Below are 23036 nucleotides of genomic sequence, written 5' to 3'. Positions count from 1 at the left end.
TTTCGTGCCTAGTGACACCTTTTCACGTCGAAATCAGGGAAATTGGTTGCAAAGTGTGCGTCCAGGCAGCTGAGGTGGTGAGTCTTCGCCCAAGTGGAAAGAAACTTTGGAAATTGAGTGGAGCCGGCAGTTCAACTTCAACAAACTCATCTTGCACACACCATCTCTCACGGATGCTGTGATTTGATCGCTCATTTGTATATTTGTGGTTTCATTGCAATATTTGCATTCACGTCGTTTCGTTTCCCAACCACAGGCGCGTCTCGCTTAACGAGCGTTCTCCTTCACGAGAGTCTGCTATAACGCACAATTTGTTCGCAACACGAGAACATGTTCCCGAAACAAGCGGAGGCCGATCAACCAAACGCGTCCCGTGTTGGCAAGGGCCGCTACGCTACAACAATGGGATCGTATTACCACGTGCCCTGCGCCCAGCCATCAGATTCTCAATCTCCTGTGCTGCGCGTGCCGCCTGAGCACGTGACGCCTGAGCACGTGACCCAGGTGGGGGGCCACGTGGTGTTGGTGGCGGCACTGTGATGGCGGCGTGTGGGGAGCTACTCGCGACTCCCGCTCACGGCCAACACGGGTGACGATTGTACGAGGTGGTCCTGGGACACTCCGAGGTCGACTCGGCATCAAATGAGTACGGTGTGTAAACATCGCCACCGGGGAGACAAAGGCGGCCGGGCGTGGTGTGAGCCACCCCACCCACACCCGAGGATCGGCGGGCGGAGCCGCCATCGCAAATTCTGCCAGCCCTCGCAAACAACAGCGGTGGGTAAGCTCTTGACTATGCATATATTATTGTTGTGTTACATATAGATTTTATATATCAGGTATGTCGTCTTTTCTTTGTACCCGACGCTTAAGGGCTGCAGTTTTTGGTAGCGGCAAGTTTGAGTAAAACTCACGTGTACAGTATTTTGGCGGGACATGGTACTATACTAACATTCGTGGAAATATCAGAATCGTTTTGCGCGTTACCCCCTCCCCCCACTTAGAGGTTCACTCAATGTTTATTTTACTTTCTATCGAAAACAAGTGTTAAGATAAGCGTTTAAAAGTCAAACTTAACCAAGTCGTCAATTTAAGTGTCTTTGGTACATTTATGTTCGTAGGTTTGAATATATTCTGTCTAGATTCGTTTAAAAAGAATGTAACTACGGGCCGTCCAGTTTGCAATCAGCTGCTCGTTCTACCGTCTCCGTGCTAATATTTATTTTCAGAGCGTGACTTACGGCATTCAAATTGGTAAAATAAAGTGCCCAATGTAACGTGGGTCTAAAGCCTTTTAAAGATTTCACTTTCAACTATATCCATGGATTACCGAATGTCCAAAATGTAAAACGCCATCTGTTAACCTCCCCATTATGTTGTCTGGCTGATATTTACCCGATTGTCCTCGGAGCAATGGTTCTCAACCTTCTCTGGCTACTATTAGCCCTCTTGTAGAATTGTGCTTCAACCGATTACCCTCGCTTGCCTGACCCATCACGGCTCTTGAGAAATAAATGTATGACTAATGGACATCAATGTTAACCAGTTGTCCATTTTGTGAGGTATCCCTAACTAGCCAGTAACTTGTAAGCGAATAAAAAAATCAACGGCGTAATTTGTTCGCGCTCGCTGGTTACTTTTGGAAACAACATTGTTGATAATTAATTTAGAAAGGTCTTTTATACCGATCCTAGGTCACGATATGGACTTCGATGTTAGCGTCGTAATTTTCTATTGGCAGATTCATACGTGATTATTCACCAGTGACTAATGTTTGCTATAATTTCACACTTTTATAAATCACCTCACGTACCCCTCCCCCCCCCGGTTGCGAACCACTGGCCTAGAGAAGCCATTAGTGACAGACATTACCATCACATCGACAGTGAGGATGGCTTTATGAGACCCAAGGCGACATGGAATGCACAAAAGACGTTTGAAATGCCAATGTGTTCTTTGCGCGGCATTGACCTGCAAGGCTGTAAGCCTGAAATCGGTGAAATAATGCAAAACGATCCCACCCAGTTGTGTCGCGTCATTGACAATGACCCTGAAGAAGAATGCAGTCGTGTATTTTGACGGTACACTATATGAAATGCACAATCGATGATTCATCTAGATGAAGGGTGAGCAGTCAGATTCATTCCCTCACCCATGTTAACAATTTTGGTCTACCGCACCGACTGTTTGCTCTCATGTACACAGCGCACAGCGAATGACTTGGTGCTTCTACTTTGGCAGTGGTACACAAGCACAACAACAAATACATGGACGCATTCGTCAATAACACTGGCTTTTTCCAGGATAAAATATAGACAGTAAACCCTCTCTTGAAAACGCGCGCGAATGTAGAAACCTTGCTTGACCAGGAAAAATGGGGTTACGTTCCTGGCACGAGTGAACATAGGGGGGAATAGTAAATGTTTAATACCACTGACTACAATAAATAATAAAATATGAATGACAATTCGTTTTTATTACCTTTCATGATGATTTGGTGACAATGGAGATGGTGAGGAATTCAGGTGGACGACTCATCGGGAGATGCAGGTGTTTGATAACAACAACGCACAGTTATCATTTTAGCACTCGAGAGCACGTCTGTGATAGGCCGACATTTTGGCGTGGACTGAGATCCATCAAGAATGAGGCGAATGCAATCCGGGAAAGTGTTGCGGCTAGTGCCACCCAGTGCTATGTTCTCTTATCAATAACTTATCACATTTTTACTGTTGAACAAGATTTCTACATGTTCTTGGTTCTTTCGGTAAAGTCATGTTGAAGGGAAACAATAAAATATATATAAAACAATACAATTCTCGCGACGTTTCGACTGCAACACAAGGCTGTAACCCTCGTGAATAGAGAAGGTTTACTATATTGGCATAGTCACTCTGGTTTGTCAGTGCGTCGTCAACCGCGAGCCGGTGGGGAGTGTCAGGGAAAGCTGTCCCAGGTAGTCCAGGAAGCCGGTAACATGACTTCTATGATTTCATGGGTGCCACACATTTCTATTTACAGCGATGTTCAATGTACTGCTGGATCACGGCTTTCCTACTAGAGCTGCTTCTACTGGAGGCCCCTTCCACCAACAGGGACGTGAGCAAGCAATTCCAGGGCTGCACCTTTACATTTTTAAAATTAATGTATTTATTTGGTAAGAGCGTGTGTGTGTGCGACTGAGTATCAGAGCATGTGGATTCTGTATGTTCGCCCGCTATTCCGCAGTGTGAGTATGCAAGAGGTTGAGTGAGTGAATATAAGAGTGAGTATAAGAGAGCGTGTGGAGTTGGTATGTTCTCCCCCATTAACATTGCATTTTACTATATCAACATTGATAAATGGTAACATTACAATACAGTAGCCTCTTGATTATCCGTGCTAATGCCGAGGAGGATAGCCGTGGCTAATTAAAAATTGCGGACCATCCAAAAATATCCATTTTACGTGGATCTCTTTGCCAAAAAACACTAATATAGATATACATTATGTTTAAGTTAAGGAAATTGAGTTTGTTAATGAACAACATTTTTTTAGTAAAGAATGTATTGATCTTGTTTTTTGTTACAAAAGTATTTGATTTAGAACGAATGCTAACGATCGACCGAACGATGCACATGCTCAGGGATAACTTTCCTGCTCCCGTGCAGAATACTCGGTCCACTAAGTGGACAGAAGCAGAGCCACGCCAATCAACATCAAACTCCGCCCAATGTTGTAAAGATATGCAACTACTGTACTGTAGGTGCGATCACATGGATTTCGGATTAACCGGAGCACATAGTTGTTCGGTTTAAGCACGTGACTTGTAATAAACATTTCCATTAATAAGTGTATCACTGTTTTTAGATTATTCATTTGGGATTAAGGGAAACATCCATGAGTTATTAATTTGTGTCAATATCAGGTGCGTGGTTAATCCTCAAAATCGGATAAATCGCATGCGGATAATTGAGTCAACTGTATTATGAACTAAATCGACATTAACAACATTGCATTCTTCTATATCAACATTGACAACCTTTATAACATTCTTAACATTGTCTAGAACAATAAACTATGATAACATGAACAACATTGCATTCTACTTCATAAACAACGATAATATTTCGAAGATGATAACATTATTCATGACTATAATAAACTGTTATAACAATTTCTGTGCTCCCCTCTGTCACGCGCGCTCCTTTATGGCGTGCCTTCCTCTACTACTGCTGCCACTAAACACTGAGGGGTTAGCATCTACATCATTAGACCTCCTTTGCCGGTACCAAAATATAATAATAGGGTTTTTCCCCTTTTTTTCTGGCAACAAAACTGAAACCTTTTTACAAGGATTCATGTCTGCATTAACCAGAATACTTGCAGTCAAAATGCAAACAGAAAAACATACTATGATAATATATGCATTGTCCTTGAAACTGATTGGTCCACACCAAGGGACGGCTTTCTTTCGAGCCTCGACCCAATTGGTGCTCGACCAGACATGAATCCTTGTAAAAAGGTTTCAGTTTCGTTGCCAGAAAAAAGGGGAAAAACCCTATTACACTGAGGGGTTGTTTTCATGGAGGTGGACACCACCTGCATCATGAACACGGCGAGTCCACTTCATCGGAAGCCAAGTTCGCATTTCTTCCTGAGAAGTGGAGCTGCTTTGGTTGCATCTGCTGCTGCTATAGCAGACGGACAGAGAATACTACATCCGTGCAGGCCGCCCCGTCTGAAACCACACTCGGGCACTGCAAGCCTTTCCTCGGTGTGTTTGGCAAGAGGGCGATGTTGAACATTTTTTTTGCTAGGACCTTTCCCGGCACGCTGAGGCGGAAGATGCTCCGGTAGTACGGTCCCCCTTATGCTCAACATCGCCCTCTTGCCAAACACACCGAGGAAAGGCTTGCAGTGTCCGAGTGTGGTTTCAGACGGGGCGGCCTGCACGGATGTAGTATTCTCTGTCCGTCTGCTATAGCAGCAGCAGATGCAGCCAAAGCTGCATCTACTATAAGGGGGACCACTAAGCATCCTTCCAATCCTGCAGCACGCGTCCTCTGTGGTCCAGAAAGTTGTGATTATATTATATCGGGCAATCTGCAGACAAACGCTACCTGGGAAAAGTGCTGTTCGAGACCACCTGTGAAGGTCGACACATCACACGAGAGGGTGGGTGGCCAGCACCACACCTGGCTTAGTCTCCCCAGTGCTGATGTTTTACACACAGCACCAGGTACATGTCATCCCCGGGTTTTGAAAGGGTTAGGTTCCTGAGAACGATCCGTCACCCGAATTTTCCATATGTCAGTAACTGAACAATTTTTCCCTGAAATAAAGCTAAAATCCAATAGCCAGAAATAGTTGTGCCTCCCCTACCTGAATACTAGTTCGTTTTCCCTCAGGACTGTATTGCGCTGTTTTCTATTGCTACCTATATTCTATTGCTGTACATACTCTGCACTTCATATAATTTTTTCATTTAATAACACTACCCATAATTAAACTAATGGAACATTCTGGATCCAATTGTTTATGAATACCATGAAACATTTTAATAAAAATCGTTAACATAAAGCAGTCACTTCCGAATGTTTGTTTACCGTGCATTAGGCTAGGCCTAGACTTTACATACACACGCACACACATGCACGCACATTAAATACAGTAAAAACCTAACAATAGAAACATGGGGGAAAAGATAGTTCGAAGCATAGGAAACAAACAATAATGTAATGGTATACACAAATTACATTGCCCATAATCGTGGTGGGGCTTGGTGAAGGAGGCGTTTTGGTGGAGTGAGGCGTAAGGCGGCGTGCCTTATGCGTCCCTCCGCGGTATTCATCTGCAACCTCACCGCACTGCACTATTTGCGCTTGCTTAACTTATGCAAACATTTCTGCATCTTATTTTTTTAGGCATTTATCAGAGAATTTTCATAAAAAAATAAAATTCTCACTAGAAGAACCAAGAATATGAATCCCTGCAGTCACGAAAGCTTTAAATAAAAATTCATTTTCATAAAGTCGGGTCTTCCGTAACCCAGGAACTGCCTGTACTCATTTAAGGCTGATTTAGGGGAGGCTCGGAACAGGTTTGTATATTTGTCACTGATAATGGTCGTGAGCAGGAATAGAACTCGGTTCGCTGGGTTCACACCACTACGCTACTGCTCCCCACTCGCAAACACTTGTACATTATAACACACTCAGACACGCTCCCAAACACATATATACTCGCTCACACTCTACACTCTGCAAAAAAGGGAGACACCATACAGACTCAGCACGTGGTTTCGACTCGGCACTTGCCCCAACGTAGCATTGAGGCTATGGGGGAATCTTCGTGTTTGTTGTTGTTGTTTCAGGACCAGGACCCCCCGGTGGCGGAGAGTCGATCTGCACGATTGTCGCCGGCGCGTGGAGCCACCGGCTCACCGGCTACTCCCAGAACGCGTGCGGGAAGGGCAGGTGGTGCACAGCGACACGTGATACGTGTGCAGTGGATTCCTAAATATCAGCCTCTTGTCTCCACTTACACATGGCAGGTTTTCTCCCGGGGTCTCCGGTTTCCTCCCACATGATGCTAATCTGTGACGAGTAATGGAATTTGTCGTCAAACATCCAAATGTGGCGGCACCCGCCTCACGGTGTCTTAGTTCAATCGCCGGCATTGCTGTTACGATGCGATGCAGCCGTGGAGACAGGCGTCCTCATCATATGTTGTTGTCTCGCTACTCGTGAAGCCGTCCCACCCCGATTGTCCCCGCCCACCAACACCGCCTTCCCCACAGTTCCTGCACGAGCTCCCAACACGTGGAGCAAGACGTCGCTCATCGTGCTGAACTACGCCTCGCGACACGACCCACAAATACACCTGTGAACCAGACATGATTCTTAAGTGTCCCAGAGTTGATTTTATGTCACCAGGTGAGGACTCGAGAGAGGAGCTTGGAAGCATTTGCAAGGGTGAAATAGAGCAAGAACAACCGTATCCCGTGAGGAATCAAGAATATTCCATGAAATCCCTGTGGTGGGAGTCTGCTCGGGCAGATCCTGATCCTGTTCCTCCCTCCTGTGCTCCCCCTCTGCACGTCGATGCGCTGCCACGTCCACCCAGCAGCGAATAAATCGGCGAGCATCTGCTTCTCTCTGTGTCTGCCCCCCGCCCCCACAGCGCAGCTGGGGTCTGGACCCAGCTGTGGCGCGGCGAGTGTGGTGGGAACTCAACACCAGCAGCGCCACTCGCCTACCTGGAACTGCGCGCAGGTCCTGGCGCTCCCCGGGGCAGCTGGCATGGCTACAATGCAACGCCAACTTGCAGGGAAGAAACAGGTGAGTTTGTGGAGGGGAGTAGAGTAAGATGGAAGGGGAGTGTGGAGGAGAGTAGAGTGGGATGAGAGGGGACAGAGGAAGCAGAGTGTGTGGAGGGGCGTAGAGTGGGATTCCAGAGGAGCGACAGTGAGTGTGTGGAGGGGAGTACATTGAGATGAGGGGAGAGACTGGTGAGTGTAGAGCGGAGTAGAGTGAGATGAGCGGGGAGAGACGGGTGAGTTTGTGGAGGGGAGTAGAGTGGGATGAGAGGGGAGAGGCAGTTGAGTGTGTGGAGGAGAGTAGAGTGAGATGAGAGGAGACAGGTGATTTTTTTGAGGGGAGTAGAGGGGAATGAGAGGGGTGAGACAGGTGAGTGTGTGGAGAGGAGTAGAGTAAGATGGAAGGGGAGAGGCAGGTGAGTGTGTGGAGGAGAGTACAGTGGCATGAGAGAGGAGTGACTGGGTGTGTGGAGGGGAGAACATTAGGATGAGGGGAGAGACTGGTGAGTGTTGAGTGGAGTAGAGTGAGATGAGAGGGGAGAGATGGGTGAGTTTGTGGAGGGGAGAAGATTGAGGTGAAAGGGGAGAGTCAGGGGAGTGTGTGGAGGGGAGTACAGTGGGATTTGGGGAAAAATAGGTGAGTGTGGCCTAGAGTGAGATGAGAGGGGAGAGACAGGTGACTGTGTATGAAGGGGAGTAGATCTCTAAACCTTTGTAAACAGCTCTTTTATTGGTGTAGACCTACTGCCAGTGTTGGAGACCTCTCCCACATTAACATTAGCTGCCCTGCCCATCTCTAAACCTTTATAAACAGCCTGCCTCAGCAGCTTTTCCCCTCTTTTTTCACCTGATGACGATTGCTTGTGTTGTGATAAAAACGTCGTGATAGTGTTATTTTTTTTCTATCTCCGTGGCTTTACTTGAAAGACCCAAAGAATAAGGTGAATGTGTGTTTATCACGTACACTTTCGCGACCAGTATTATTCCTAATAATGTTTTTTAGGTGAGATCGCGTTATTATAAATGTGTCGCAACCCTCCACCACCCGACATGGCCAATCAGTAAAAAAACGTCTCGTTAACAAAACGCCAATTAGTTACTTCAGCCCAGCGGTGTGTTTGAAGAGTGAATCCACAATATTTAGAATTTGAGTACGACGTTTCGCTGGTCATTACATCCAGCATCTTCAGGCGATTTTTCAGAATAGTGAAGCCATCCCCACCTGCTTCCGGTCTTAAATAGTGCAGGATGACGTCATCATTGTTGAATCCCATCAGGTTTCGAGATAAGAGGCAGAGGTGGTGGGCGGGTATTGCAATTATGTAATAGATCAGTAATCAGCCACTTAGCATGTGACTCCTCTGTAAGGAATATAACTTATTAATACGCTTCCAGGCTGTGCTGAGTCTGTAGCTATCACAGCGGTTGAAATTATTTGTATTCTCAATTTCGATTGATTCTCTAATTAGTCTTGGCCAGTAATAATTAGTTTTGCATAACACTTCAACGTTATCAAAATCAATTGAATGTCTTTGTTGGCAAGCATGCTCTGCCACTGCTGACAGCCGTGTTTGAGATAATTTAATGTTCCTTTGGTGTTCTTTTAGTCTTACGCTAATGTTACGTCCCGGCTGTCCAATACAGCATTTACTGCATAAGCAATTGATCCGATATACACCTTGATAACTTCGGTAATTAATCTTTAGTACAAGACACAAGTTTTTGAGTTTTGTGTGCCGTACCAAATCTCACTTTAATGTTTGCTCCTTTTGTCTAAAGAAGTCAGCTCCCTATAAGATATAAGTGTTATTTAGACAATTGTCAGCTAGTTTTGGAATATCTTCTGGTAAACCTGTATTCTTTACTAGTGTATCAATTAATGTAAGTGACTTGTTAACTGTAACCTTAGTGAATAGAGAAATTACATAAAAACTCATGAGAATATCATTAGGTGAATGTGTGTGAAGGGGAGCAGAGGGAATGAGAGTTGACAGGCAGGATGGTGTGTGGAGGGGAGTAGAGTAGGGTAAGTGGGGAGAGAAAGGTGAGTTTGTGGAGGAGAGTAGAGTTGGGGTAGAGGGGAGAAAGGCAGGTGAGTGTCTGGAAGTGGGTAGAGTGAGATTAGAGGGGAGAAACAGGTGAGTGTGTGGATTAGAGTGAAATGAGAGGAGAGAGACAGGTGAGTTTGTTAAGGGGAGTAGAGTGAGAAGTGGGGAGTAACAGATGAGTGTGTGGAGCAGAGTCGAGTCGGATGAGAGGTAAGATACAGTTTTGTGGAGGGGAGTCTAGTGGGATAAGAGGGAGAGACAGGTGATAATGTGGAGGGGAGGAGTGAGATGAAAGTGGAGAGGTAGGTGAATGTGGATTAGAGTGGGATTCGACAGAAGAGACAGGTGAGTTTGTGGAGGGGAGTAGAAGGGGATGAGAGGGGAGAGATAGGTGAGTGTGTGGAGTCGATTAGGATGAAAGGGAGAGACAGGAAAGTGTGTTGTGAGGAGTAGAGTGAGATGAAAGAGGAAAAGCAGGGGAGTACAGTGGGACGAGGGGGGAGTACAATGGGATGAGAGGGGGACGATAGTTGTGTATGTGGAGTTGAGTAGAGTGAGATGAGAGGGGACAGGCAGCAGAGTATGTGGAGGGAGTAGAGTCGGATTAGAGGGGAGCGACAGTGAGTGTGTGGAGGGGCGTAGAGAGATGAAAGGGGAGAGACAGGTTAGTGTGGAGGGGAGTCGAGTAGGGTGAGTGGGGAGAGACGGATGAGTTTGTGGAGGGAAGTAGATTGAGGAGAGGGGAGAAACAGGTGAGCGTGTGGACTAGAGTGATATGAGAGGGGAGAGGTAGGTGAGTGGACGAGAGTGTTGAGCAATTGAGCAATCATTGGAAGGATGTTATTAACCAAGTTAAACTTTAGCTGCCTTATAGTTTATATTCATATCTCCGGTCTTTTACTCCCAGCCTTACACACTACCATCACTATGAAATTTGATGTGCAATGTTTCAGTCGTGCAAATTTGTCCCCCATCCCACTCTCTCCCCCCCCCCCCCCATCCGTGGTACATGAGTACCATGCCCAGGAGCTTCTCTAATCCTCGTCCCCCAACACCCCCCCCCCATCTGTGGTCACAAACAGCTCTCTAGACTCAACACAGTCATTTTGCTGTGACTGTTGTCACCTGATGACGGAAGCTTGTGTTGCCTCTGAAACGTCGTGATTTTATTTAGTTTTAATTTTTTGTTTTATTTTATTTTTTACCTACGTAGCTTTACCAAAAGAACCAAAGAGTATGGATCCTTGCAGTCACGAAAACTTCAAATCTAGAATGAGAGACAAGTCACTTTGTGGAGGGGAGTAAAGTGAGATGAGAGAAGAGAGACAGGTGAGTGTGTGGAGGGGGGTAGAGTGAGATGAGAGGGTGCAGGCAGGAGAGTGGTGCTGAAGGTCACATGTCAGACTTTTGTGCCATGGGGTTGACTGGTGGTGCCAGGCTATGTGCAGGATATCACGGGACACACCCAGATGTCAAGTAGTTGACTTATGGTGCCAGACCAGGTGCAGGATGTAACTGGTAGATCCTTGTGCCATGGGGTTTATAGATTGTGCGAGGCTATGTGCAGGAGGTCACGCTACAGACCCAGGTGTCAAGGTGTTAACTGGTGTTGCCAGGCTAAGTACAGGATGTCACAGGACAACCCCAGGTGCCAAGGAGTTGTTGAAAATGCCAGGCTATGTGCTGCAGAAGATCACAGGATAGACCCAGGTACTTTGGGTTGTCTGATTGTGACATGCTTGGTGTAGGAGGTCATTGGACAGACACAGGTGCCAAGGGGTTTACTGATGATGCCAGGCAAGGTGCAGAAGGTCATTCTGCAGGCCCAGGTGCCAAGGGTTTGAGTGATGGTGCCAGGCTAGGTGCAGGAGGTTTCGTGACAGACCTAGGTGTTATGGGTTAACTGATGTTACCAGGCAATGTGCAGCAGGTCAAATGACAGACCCAGGTGCCAAGGGGTTTAATGATTGTGCCAGGCTAGGTGCAGGAGGTCACTGGTGAGACCCTTGTGCCAAGAGGTTGACTGATGGTGCCAGACTAGGTGCAGAAGGTCACATTACATATCTAGGTGCCAAGGGGTTGACTCATGGTGCCATGCTAGGTGCAGTGCAGGAGGTCACTGGGGAAACCCAGGTGCCATGAGGTTTACTGATGGTGCCAGGCTAGGTGCAGAAGGTCACGGGGGAAACCCAGGTGCCATGAGGTTTACTGATGGTGCCAGGCTAGGTGCAGGAGGTCACTGGGGAAACCCAGGTGCCATGAGGTTTACTGATGGTGCAAGGCTATGTGCAGAAGGTCACGGGGGAAACCCAGGTGCCATGAGGTTTACTGATGGTGCCAGGCTAGGTGCAGAAGGTCACGGGGGAAACCCAGGTGCCATGAGGTTTACTGATGGTGCCAGGCTATGTGCAGAAGGTCACGGGGGAAACCCAGGTGCCATGAGGTTTACTCATGGTGCCAGGCTAGGTGCAGAAGGTCACGGGGGAAACCCAGGTGCCATGAGGTTTACTGATGGTGCCAGGCTAGGTGCAGAAGGTCACGGGGGAAACCCAGGTGCCATGAGGTTTACTGATGGTGCCAGGCTAGGTGCAGAAGGTCACGGGGGAAGCCCAGGTGCCATGAGGTTTACTGATGGTGCCAGGCTAGGTGCAGAAGGTCACGGGGGAAGCCCAGGTGCCATGAGGTTTACTCATGGTGCCAGGCTAGGTGCAGAATGTCACGGGGGACACCCAGGTGCCATGAGGTTTACTGATGGTGCCAGGCTAAGTAGAGGAGTCATTGTATCTCCAGAATAGTCTATTGTTCTCTACGTAAGTCAATGGTGATTGAGCTGAGACCATCAACTCACTGAAATTGAGGATCAGGTTTAATCACAACTCATTGGGAGGCTGTGTCTCTATGTGCACCTATGGGTGTCTTGTGTGACACACTGGGTCTCGATGTAAATCATTGGTGGCTGGGCTGAAACCATGAAATCAATACAACTCGAGGATCCATTTTAATGACAACTCGGTCTATGTATGTGTAGGGTGTAGGTGGATTCCCGCTCACGGCCACCATCGGTGACAACTATCTTTGCCAGCCACACGATGGAGCTACGCGTGGGGGTGGACGACCTGCAGTGGCAGCCACAGCCTCGTGCCCGACCCCCCACGCAACGGTGAGAGGGACGCTGCCTCGCTCGCGACCACGGGCTTGCTCACTCACCTTGGTCTGTCTCGCTGTCACACTCACCTCCCTAGGGTTCCCTCGAGTTGAGGCCCTGCAGCCAGCAGTGGTTTCAGTCATACATTTCAGGATTGTATCTCATCCTCCCTTAAACAATGTGTCTAATGCACTCTGCTTCCTGGTGTAGTGTTTAGTGAGTGCTGTGCGAGGGTTCATTGAGTTTTGTTTTTTGTGCCCGCTATGCCATTATATTTGATGAAGCACATGAATGGACACTGTACACCAATATTCATTACTCTTGGGCTGCTGAGAAAGTTGGAACAATTTACCTTATTTATAAAGGAACGTTTTAACCTCAGTGTAATGAGCTAAGATTGACAGTAATCGTAATGGAACAGCTGTACTCCCTGTACAGAATTAATCGTCAATGTACTGTATATGTAAATGTACATTGTCAACATCAGCCCTGGTATCTGCACTGCTGAATGAACAGATCCCCATGCCATCGGCATCCCTCGTTGCCCTGCGCGGTGCCACAATCAATCGCGCTCTTGAACTAATCTCATCGCTCTGTCTTGCCCTTGTTTTCTCCTTTGGCTGCAATTCCGGCACTGGTTTTGTCCATCGGCTATCATCCCATCGAGTGGTGTCCAGCCTAAGCCCCCCCTTGCTTTTCTTAACAGTTTGATTAGCGTGGTTGGCTTTATACTGTACGAAAGAAGTTGTACATACATATGTAGTGTTTATAATGATGAATACACTTCTTATGAGGCACACTCTTTATTGACTTTCTTCTCTTACACAGTCCTTAACACACAAAGGGGTATACGGTCCCCTCGCCTAAGAAGGTACAGCCTCCAGACTTAGCAGGACCTACACACAGGTCTCTTGCTAACCTAAGAAGGCACAGCCTCCGGACTTAGCGGGACCTACACACAGGTCTCTTGCTAACCTAAGGAGGTACAGCCTCCTGTCTTGGCAGGACTTACTCTCGAGTCTACCGCTATCCTAGAGTCCTCCGGCTGGGACCTAGGGGAGGCTATCTGACCCACCGCTGGCCCGGCGGGTCTTGACCACTGGATACGCCGACCCTTAGCCCTCAGAAGGGCTGGAAGGCTGGGTCCAGGGTCCTGGCTATCTTCAGCCCGGGCTTCGGTCTTAGTGTAGGGAGAGAACTCCCCCGCGCTTCGCCCGCTCACCCTTCTTATACCAGCTTGTGGCCAGGTCTAACCAATCCCACATTCCCACGTGGAACTGTCTGATTGGTTCTTACCAAACTGTGGCTACGATCCAGTTCACCTCGTCTGACCCCAACCGTTATTCACACAGGTAACGCTGCACTGCCCCTTTGATACCTAGTGGCAATGCAGGTTACCGAACAGTGAGTCGTTAGCACCTCTACATCTACAATAAGATTTCTCTGATTGTGTTTGTTCCCTGAATCACATGTTCCCCTATCTGTCTTTCATTGCAATCCCAAGAATGCAACTCTGTTCTTTGCATACGTTTCAGCTTAGTGTCATTGTTTTCTGATCATTTTCACAATGGGTAATGTGTACCGATTGAAAACCACCTTTATTATTCAGGCACTTTGTCATGCTGCTTTTGATGATCAAATCGATATTCCAAAAGCACTATCTCCTGCCCTAATTGTCTTTATTTCATACTTTTATTCACAATTCACCTTAAATTTCCACACCTCCGATTAGCACAGTTGACTTTGAATGGTGCAAAAGAAGTTTCAACATACATATGTACACATGGTATTCTTTTTCTTGGCAAATCAAGAAGAAGAGAGAAGAGCTGAGGATTATTACATCTGCTACTTTTGATATAGAGGTTTGAGTTGATTTTGTGGTTGATGCTAGCGTGGCTTTAAAATGCAAGTATCGATGCCGTGCTATTGCATGTGATGAGCAGGCGGTGTTGGTTCTCAGTGCTACGGTTATACTGACCCATGCTGCTTTGTTCCCATTATTGTAGGTCAACTCTGAGTAAAAGTAGTCGGTGGCTTCTGATGTATCAACAGGAGCGTTAATTTTGTTAGTTACCAAATACCTGTGGAATTTACGTAACGTCTTATTCTGTGGATTTCATTTAGTTGGCATATTTATTTTAATGTCTAAATAAAACAGATGATGGGTTGACTAAAATGTTGCAGGTTATTGTAGACTAATACTAAACGAGTGAAATGCTAACGAAATCAACACTGATGATCACCAACCTCAGGAACACAAAGGCCTCGCCACTGCTTGGTGCACCAGCCACTGCACGGTCTCTCGAGTGGAGGCCCTTCTGCCAGCAGTGACACGAGCAAATAATTGTAGAACTGCACCATGACTTTCTACTTTTAATCCAGAAATTCCAAAGCTCTTCAACCACAAGTACTCAAGCACCGTCCTAACCGTGGAGGGATGCAACCATCTCTCAGAGATGTTCTACAAGTACAGATGACTTCCCGACGATGTCTGCTTCTGCCCAGGCTAGAGGCACTTTGAGACCATGTGGAGTGACAGACTCACGGGCTGAACTCGTGCGAGTCCGATCCAAGTGTCACAGGTAAACACACCGGGTTGACCAGTAGTTGCGGTTACCTGGGTTCCCAACTATGTCAATGCAGTGGTTTGTAAGCGTTCATCGTAATTTTATTCGCAATTCACCTTAAAGTAGCACACTTTCCTTTAGTATGGTTGCCTAGATCAGTCTCTGAGTGCGGAGGAGTGCAACATTCCTTCCCATACAGATGGAACAGGTGGCGTCAAGATTTGTGCTGTGCTGCATTCTAACAAACATTTGTGTGATGCCAACTCTTGCCTCCACAGTACTGGATCACAGGCTTGCGCCACCTCTGCCTGGCTGAAGTGCAAAACCAAATGTAATGTTACATGTTGCATGACAACTCTTATCTCATTGCTCCTGTCCATCTTTTGTCGTCGTCATCACCGAGGGTTGATGCCCAAGAACGATGCTCTTCATCTTTCGTGATCTTCAGGCTCTTCTCATGGAGAGTCCCGTCTAACTGTTCACATTTTTCCACCAACTGATCAGTTCCTCCCTCTTCCCCTTTTCCTTTCCATTTTTCTTTGCAGCGTTATCTTCATCAAATCCCCAGCTGACCCAGGATATTTCCCACATTGCCAACTTTCTCATTATCTGCTCTTACCCGTGGACAATTACAGATAAGGCGAAAATTGAATCACAGATAATTGGATTTTAATCTTGATTTGAAGCTTTCATGACTGCAGTAATCCATACTCTTTGGTTATTTCGGTGAAGTCACGTAGGTAGAAAATAAAAAAAATGTATATCACGACGTTTCGATCGCAACACAAGCAGTCGTCCTCAGGCGGAAAAAATGATCCAGCAGTGGAACTGCTGAAGCAGCGCTTGTGTTGCGATCCTAACGTCGTGATATATTATTTTTTGTTTTAGTTTTCTGTCTACGTGACTTTACTGAAAGAACCAAGGAATTGGATTTGAGTCACTATTCCCAATGTGTGTGTTGTGTGTCTTGTTTTCCGCTCCATCTGCATGAGTAGGAGATGCCAACCCCGTGCATTGTGTCCGGTTTCTTCACCAATGCTGCCAAACTGCACCACAGTGAATCTTACAGGTGCAGTTTCTCCATCCTGTCTCATGTTTTAATGTGACGAAGTGGTCATGTGCCTTAGGGGTTATTGAGATTATCGCGAAGGTTAGAGAGGTTAGACTTTGATGGTATGTGTTGAGAAGAGACAAAGGAGGTGTAAGGGAAAGTTGCTATGGAGATGCTAGCGATGCAGCACCAAAGGAGTAGAGCGCGACCGAGGGGGAGATTGGAGGCTGCGGTGGCACGAGACACGAGGACGGTGGATATGACGAGAAAAGAGGCACGGAATGGAAGCTCACGGAGAAAGGAAATGGAAGCAGCTGACTACATGCAATAATGGAACGTTTGGCTTAGAATAAGAAAAGTTGGTTGTGTGGTTCAGGGCAATCAGAATGGCTATGTCCTACATGAAGTGAGCACTGCTGAGCTCCTGGATTAAGAGGGGTATCTACCTGCTGCTCTGAAAGAGTTCACAATGACCAGGGTCAGATACACTACGCTGGCACTGTTGACACCTGAGGTTGGATCCCTGGTAATTTCTGTTTGTTTTTTCAGGGGTCTGAGTGTACGTGTGTATAAATTGGCGTATGTGTTGCAGGAGGCTAGTGGCTACAAATCCAGTGACCTAAGTTTGATTCCGTGCCATGGCTCACATCAGTGGTGAGTGATATCTGAACCAATTCGAGTCTCCTGTATGTAGACTCAGCTCCAAATAAGTGCATGTTTCAGTGTGTATTAACATCAGCAAAGGGAGCTAGGCTTGGAACTGGCCCCACCACCCCCTTGTACACATTGCCAGTCTTAATAGACACATGCCAGCAGCACTTGCCTGGCAGCCTGTATAAACGATGTGACTCTTTGTGTTTTTGTTTTGTGTGTGAGTGTACGTATGTGTGTAGTGGTGGGGAGTGGTATTGTAGCGGTTAGCGAGCTGCACTACGAACCTGGTGACCCGAGTTCGGTCCCGCTCATGGCCAACACCAGTGACGATTATCCGAACCGGTCTTCGGCCTCCTCTATGTCGACTCAACCTGAGATCAGTACCTGGTGCGGTGTGTAAACATAACCACTTGGGAGACGAAGGCGGCCGGGCGTGCTGCTGGCCACCCAGCTCCTAGTATGCCAGCCGGACTTCATGGGTTCTTGCAAACACCACTTGTTCCAAAAGTTTGGTAAAGGCTATATGGGGTATCTTTGTATGTGTACATGCTTCTGGGTAGTGTCTTTGTCAGAGAAACTGATCTAACAGTGCTGAGATTCTTCATACTGTCCCCAGCTTTGACTGTCTCACTGGGTTCATCATGGCCATGTTGTAGACGTGGACAATTTCATGCAAATGTGCGTGTTATATATTTTTTGTTGATATTAATGGCAGTAGACGTCTGTTGACTAGTACTCTGATTTTACACTTTTTAGTGGAACAGGAAGGTATGAGGTGACTTTGAGCTCCACATCCACACCCACCTCCGTGCTCAATGCCGAGAAGCCACTGTATTGGTAATAAACCCGCAATGTTTTTTATTCGTAAACCTGCATTTTTTTCCATGTTTTCCCAATTTACCGCGACTGTGCTCTCGCCATCATGTCATGGGTCCCCAAGTATTCATTCGTGTCTTACAGAGCAATACAAGCCTTGTGTTAGATCATAGCCCAATGAATCTGATATCACAGAGATACTTTGTACCCTTTAAATTGACCTTTCGTCCACATAGTAAAGGGCAGGACTTTCCCACCCGTTCCTCATATGGGAGTAAGGTTAGTCGTAATAATGTTGTGACTTCTCATAGCTGGAAATATATCCCAATTAAGTGCAGAATGACAGTAATGTGATGCATTATTTTGTGCAGTCAATGACGACCGGACTGAGACCATTAACTCACTCGATTTGAGAACCCGCTTTAATCACAGGCAGCTGCCTGGATTCAAACTTAGGTACTCGGTGGTGCCAGTTCAGTGCTCTGGCCTCTAAACACCCACGTTTTAAATACATAAGCAACCTTTTTAATTAGCAACATTCTTTGAACACTTTGCCAAAACAATTGGGATTGTGGAGCTATGGCACAGTCATGATATTGCTTTTTCTCATGCCTCTGCTGGCAGAAATAATTTCCACGAGGATGCTCGTGTGAGAGCCCCTTTACAAAATATTTGGTCTACTCTTCCACACTGGTCATATGTTTTACTGCTTGGTAGATAGGCAGGGGAATTTAAGATTGCTTGACCATTTGTTTCAAGTGCTGTGCCAGAGGGTCTAAGGAGCAAACCCCTCTGTTGCCAGGCCAGCGTGCTAGGCATTGCACCACAGCAGCCCCCTCCAGCATTTAATTCTAAACGAGGGTCACTCTCTGCGTGCTTGTGTGCACGCGCGTTTGGGTGGTGTTGAACGAGATGGTGCAGACGTCTCGCTTCTTCGTGAGGAAAGTGACGGCACTGGAGCCGGCCTGGCTCACGGGACTCGCTCCGCGCTTCTGGCAGAGCGCGGTCTGGAGGCCCCATTGTCGCCACTGCGCTCCGGTGACATTCACCGGGCCACGGTTCATTTGGTTCGTGAAATTAGTGGCGAAAACAAACGTCAACAAAGTGATTTGTTTTATTTCATGCAAAGATAATGGGAGGTCGAAAATCATCAAATGGGTGGTGACCGCCTAGCAGTCGTGCGTTTGCCGCTCATTACGAAGGTGCGCGGTTAGAATCCAGCGGCTGCTCGGATTTGATACTGCGGGTTTATTAACTGTAAACATACACTCGGTCTGCTTCAGAGTGGACATTAAAGATCCCGTGACGTCATTCGCAAGGTTAGGCCATTGTGTGGCGGCATCATGAGTCATGTTATTCTCATGAACAGTTGTGCCCGAATGATTCAATTGGGAATATACATAGCAATCGTAACCCCCTCCTGTGAGAACCTGGCAAGACTCTTCTGAAAAATAGTCACTGAGCTCAGTGACGCTTTGCTGGGTAAATCAGCATGATAACCACTGTGACATGAGCCTGTGAAGCAGTGGTTTGTAGTTGGGGTTTGGTGGGATTTGTGGAGATGGAGCCATCGTGTTTGCTGGGGGCACGCGCCTGCAGGGTGATGGGATGGTACCTGTAGGATTTGGTACAGCAAGTATGCTTGACATAGAGTACGTTGCATGTTCGTCCTGATCAATTCACCGGCCACACCCAGTGCAGCATCTTTGCATGTATTGACTGTCATTGTATATAGATGTTCAGTCACATATACAAACGTTTCACCGATCTGCCTATACCACACTCCCCAGCAAGTCGGATATGCGACGTAGTACTGAATGACTTAGCTTGAGTGTTATCCCGTGGTTTCTGTGGGCTTTCTCTGGTTAATTTCCATACGTATACTATTCAAAGGGACAGATTGCAAACAACATTGAAATGAAATGTTTTCCTTTTTAAACACAATAAGTTTGTACAAAATTAGTGAAAGTCATGTTCAAATACTGCTTGTAATGTATATATTGTAGGAAGATTACTTTTACGGAATGTTTTGTTGCACTATACCCATAACAAAACTCTACTAATAAGAAAAAATGTTGTGGTAATCCGTCGTGAAACATTACTCTATGCTCTCAATCAGTAGCCATGATGGTCACTGATCAAGGCTACTTACCACCCTGCACTGTCCTGTGATGCCAGGACCCGTCCCCTGCACACAGCCCATCTCATCGTTCCATTTCCACCATGGGCAACTTCCTGCGTGGCGAGTTTTCTTCCCACTGAGTGTACATGACAACGTTGCAATCCAAGCACATACACTTTCATAGGAAGTGTAACCTTCCGGCTACAGACAGGAGCAAATGTTCGGAATAGATTTAGGGGTAGGGTGGATAGTATGGTTATGAGTATTAGTTGTAATAATTGTGCCTTGTATGTATCCAAAGTAAACCATAAGGGAGGGCCAATATAGGTTTGTATTAACTTAAGGCTGATTTGACCTAGGGGAGACCTAGTATAGGTTCAGACTAATTTAAGGCTGGGTTGACCTAAAGGTGAAAGCAAGTTTCCTAAATTCACAGTGCCTGTCCACCCAGCAGTAAAATAGGCGCACTGCAACGAGTTTATCGGCAATACGCATGTGGGTACTTTCCAAGATGCCTGTCCATCTTGAAAGATAATTGATAATCCTCGAGGAGCTCTTCAGAGCTCCCCCAGTTGAGTTCCTTCCGCCGGCAGTGGTGTGAGCAATCAGCTGCATGTGGATATTTCTGAGATGAGCACTTACACTAAAACAATGTGAAGTTAAATGTACTTATTTTCACATTTCAAAAGAAAATTTGTGACCAAAGATGGAATTTTACTCATCGCCAATATTTGTTTTGTGATGCTGGCAGATTCGTATGTGGACGTCTCCGATTCCAAACAGTATTCCTCTTCTGTGAAGATGTGGACGACGGACTTGTCCCAGACCCCCATTCTCCACCGAGGACCACACGCGCTGCACACGAGCCACGTGTCGAGTGAACCCCAGCAGCGACGTCTCGATGTTCCTGCCTGCCCACTGAATGACACCTAGCAGCGCAACAACACTGGATTAGAGTTGCAGTGCACAGTAGTGCAGAGGCGGGTCTATAAACTTCGTAACGGGAGAGACGGTAGCGCCGACATTTTAAGCTGCTTAAAACACGTCTTACTGGTAAATATCAATAAAAGATGATTTGCGTCTTTTGGGAAAGCCACGTAGAAAGAAGAAATAACACTAGAAAATCAATTTTGGCGTCTCAAGGGGGATGCGATCGCCCCCATCGCCTAACCCTTGGATGGAACCCGCACTAATGGCGTGATCACAAAGGTGTACAGCAAGCGCCGGGCATCTTAAAAGTGTTGAGCAGCCAGTCTATGCAGACGAGGGCTCTCCCATGTTCTCTGGAGCAGGGCTCGGTGCAGCCGCACGTGACCCTTGCGTCATTCCGGTTCCTTCAGAGGCTTGTCCACCTGAACCACTTGACAGTGGAGAGATTGAGATGGGGAAGCCGGGAGCATCTGTTTTAGTAAAGGAGACGGTATCCAACACAGTCCCTTCACGTTTGTACCGTGATTGCTACTTTAAAGAAAGTCTCATGGTTTAAAAATGGAAGATGTTGCTCACGCACTATTCTCTCTGTTTTGTGTGGAAGAGGATGATGACGGCCCAAGATATCTGTTTTTGAAAGATGGTACATCCAGGTGCTCCAGCATTAACTAACATTATTTAGAACTGATTTAAGTACTTATTAGCATGGTTGGATATGTATGGTATGAAAGACGTTCCACATACGTCCAGCAACCTGCTGTGTCAGGATATTTCTTCAAATTCAGCCTAAAAAGTCAATGGTGCACACTTTCAATTGAGTATTAATTGAGAATTATGAATGTGGATTATGTGATAACCTATGGTTTGCATGTTGAAAGTTTTGTGCAACCCCGTAGTGAATTTGAGTGATTTTGAATAAGGCTAGTCCTTAAAGGCAACACAATTTTGTATAAAATTGTATTTCATCCAAGATGCTGTTTAGTGCAGTCCTAGTGGTACAGTACATGAGTTGGGGGAATCTTTGCATGTCTACATGTCTGTGTCAACCATACTACGTATGCGGATTATCTGGCGATTGCTTCCCACTGAGAAAGAGTTGCAGATCCTACTGCTGAACCTGGAGCATGCTACTTCAGAAATAGCGCCTTGCCATTGGCCCCACAAAAACAAAGTACCTGCCTGGGTATTTTATGTCATCACATGCTCCCCTCCATTAACGCCTCATAAGTGATGGGATAGTTGTGGGGAGAGTAGAGAAGTCTCTGTACTTGAGCAGTGTGCTTATGACCAGCTTTGGTTTGGAAGCCGAGGTCTCTGAATCAGTCGAGTGACATCTTTTCATCAGCTGTGTAACGCTATGTAGAAGCTACCTGGCTTGTTATGCCCTCTATGCTTGTGAAACGTGTAGCCCTCTTAATGGAACATCTGCATAACTTTTAAACCTTCAGGCTAGCCATACGATCCATTCTGGATTTAACCAGACTGGATTGTGCGAGGAACCCACAGAACCTTGAAAGACCTGGACACTTCCATCGGTGACATGTAGCCTGCATACCTAGCTCCTGCATGCCAGCTTCTGTTTGGCCGGATAGATAGGGCTAAATGGGTGTGGCACATACTAGGGCGATGGAATACAGTGGTGCAGAAGGATGCGGAGCTGATTGGACTGCCGATTACTGGTACCAGCGGTGTCAAGATCGGCCACTGTGGAGGAGGTTCGTGAAGGACGCCGCTGGGGAGTTGGAGGCAGTCGCCCTCCAGTGACAACGAGCAGAGCGCTATACGGCTAAAACCCAGAAGGTTAGCAGTTGGGACCACGGTGCGTCTTCTAGTCAGTCATCTCAGCCCACGGCACCTGGGTATGGTCTGCACTTCGCCGTGATTACGGTCGCCGCCACCTAGTGGTGAATGGCGGTAGTGCGTGCATCGTTTACTGGCGATGTTCATAAGCGGGCACGTGACCGTTGCGCGAGTCGATGGGCGTGGCCTTGTTCACCACGCCCCCTTACTACGTCACCCGTCGCCTAGCAACAGAATGCACAACGGCGGAAGTTGCGGCAGCTGCGGCAGCACGCAGTCGTCTCGCCGCACGGACGCGGTTTTAAGCTCTGTCGACATTCGAAACGACAGACATCCAAGTGGCGGAGCAGATGCGGGTGAGTACGTGTGAATCAGGTCACGTTGAAGGATACATCATCAATTACAAGTAGCTACAATCGCGCTACCACAGTGCGACTTATTACGTTGTACGAATACACTACATTCTAAACCGCTTAACCACGCCGTTTGCTATACCCGGCCGTCGCTAGGGACGCCGTCGCTAAGGCTGGACCAACGGTCAAGCGACGGGCGGGCTCCGTACGTTACAGTCGTGTTTGTATATTTTTATATATTTTATTATTT

General features: G+C 46.8%; 1 protein-coding gene across 1 annotated transcript; it reads left to right on the top strand.

The window, feature by feature from the left end:
• The first annotated feature begins 692 nt into the window (after nt 1–692).
• LOC142925631 (uncharacterized) lies at nt 693–21603 on the top strand. Its single transcript, XM_076068703.1, has 8 exons — nt 693–781; nt 3022–3099; nt 6356–6458; nt 7165–7322; nt 12377–12508; nt 14999–15075; nt 16056–16129; nt 20455–21603. The coding sequence occupies exons 2-8, from the start codon at nt 3031–3033 to the stop codon at nt 20634–20636; spliced, it is 795 nt and encodes a 264-aa protein (XP_075924818.1). The 5' UTR covers nt 693–781; nt 3022–3030; the 3' UTR covers nt 20637–21603.
• Nucleotides 21604–23036: the final 1433 nt, after the last annotated feature.

The sequence above is a fragment of the Petromyzon marinus genome, chromosome 22 (genome assembly GCF_048934315.1).
Source record: "Petromyzon marinus isolate PM22_M1 ecotype Great Lakes invasive population chromosome 22, UKy_Petmar_22M1.pri1.0, whole genome shotgun sequence".
NCBI lineage: Eukaryota > Metazoa > Chordata > Hyperoartia > Petromyzontiformes > Petromyzontidae > Petromyzon > Petromyzon marinus.
This window is presented reverse-complemented; position numbering and strand designations above follow the sequence as displayed.

What these genes read in the sequence shown, in the direction of transcription:
- LOC142925631 (XM_076068703.1), top strand. Translation starts at nt 3,031, where the DNA reads ATGTACTGCTGGATCACGGCTTTCCTACTAGAGCTGCTTCTACTGGAG. An exon ending in GTCCGATCCAAGTGTCACAG is followed by an intron (nt 15,076 to 16,055) that starts GTAAACACACCG and finishes CTGCATGAGTAG; the next exon opens with GAGATGCCAACCCCGTGCAT. An exon ending in CACCACAGTGAATCTTACAG is followed by an intron (nt 16,130 to 20,454) that starts GTGCAGTTTCTC and finishes TGATGCTGGCAG; the next exon opens with ATTCGTATGTGGACGTCTCC.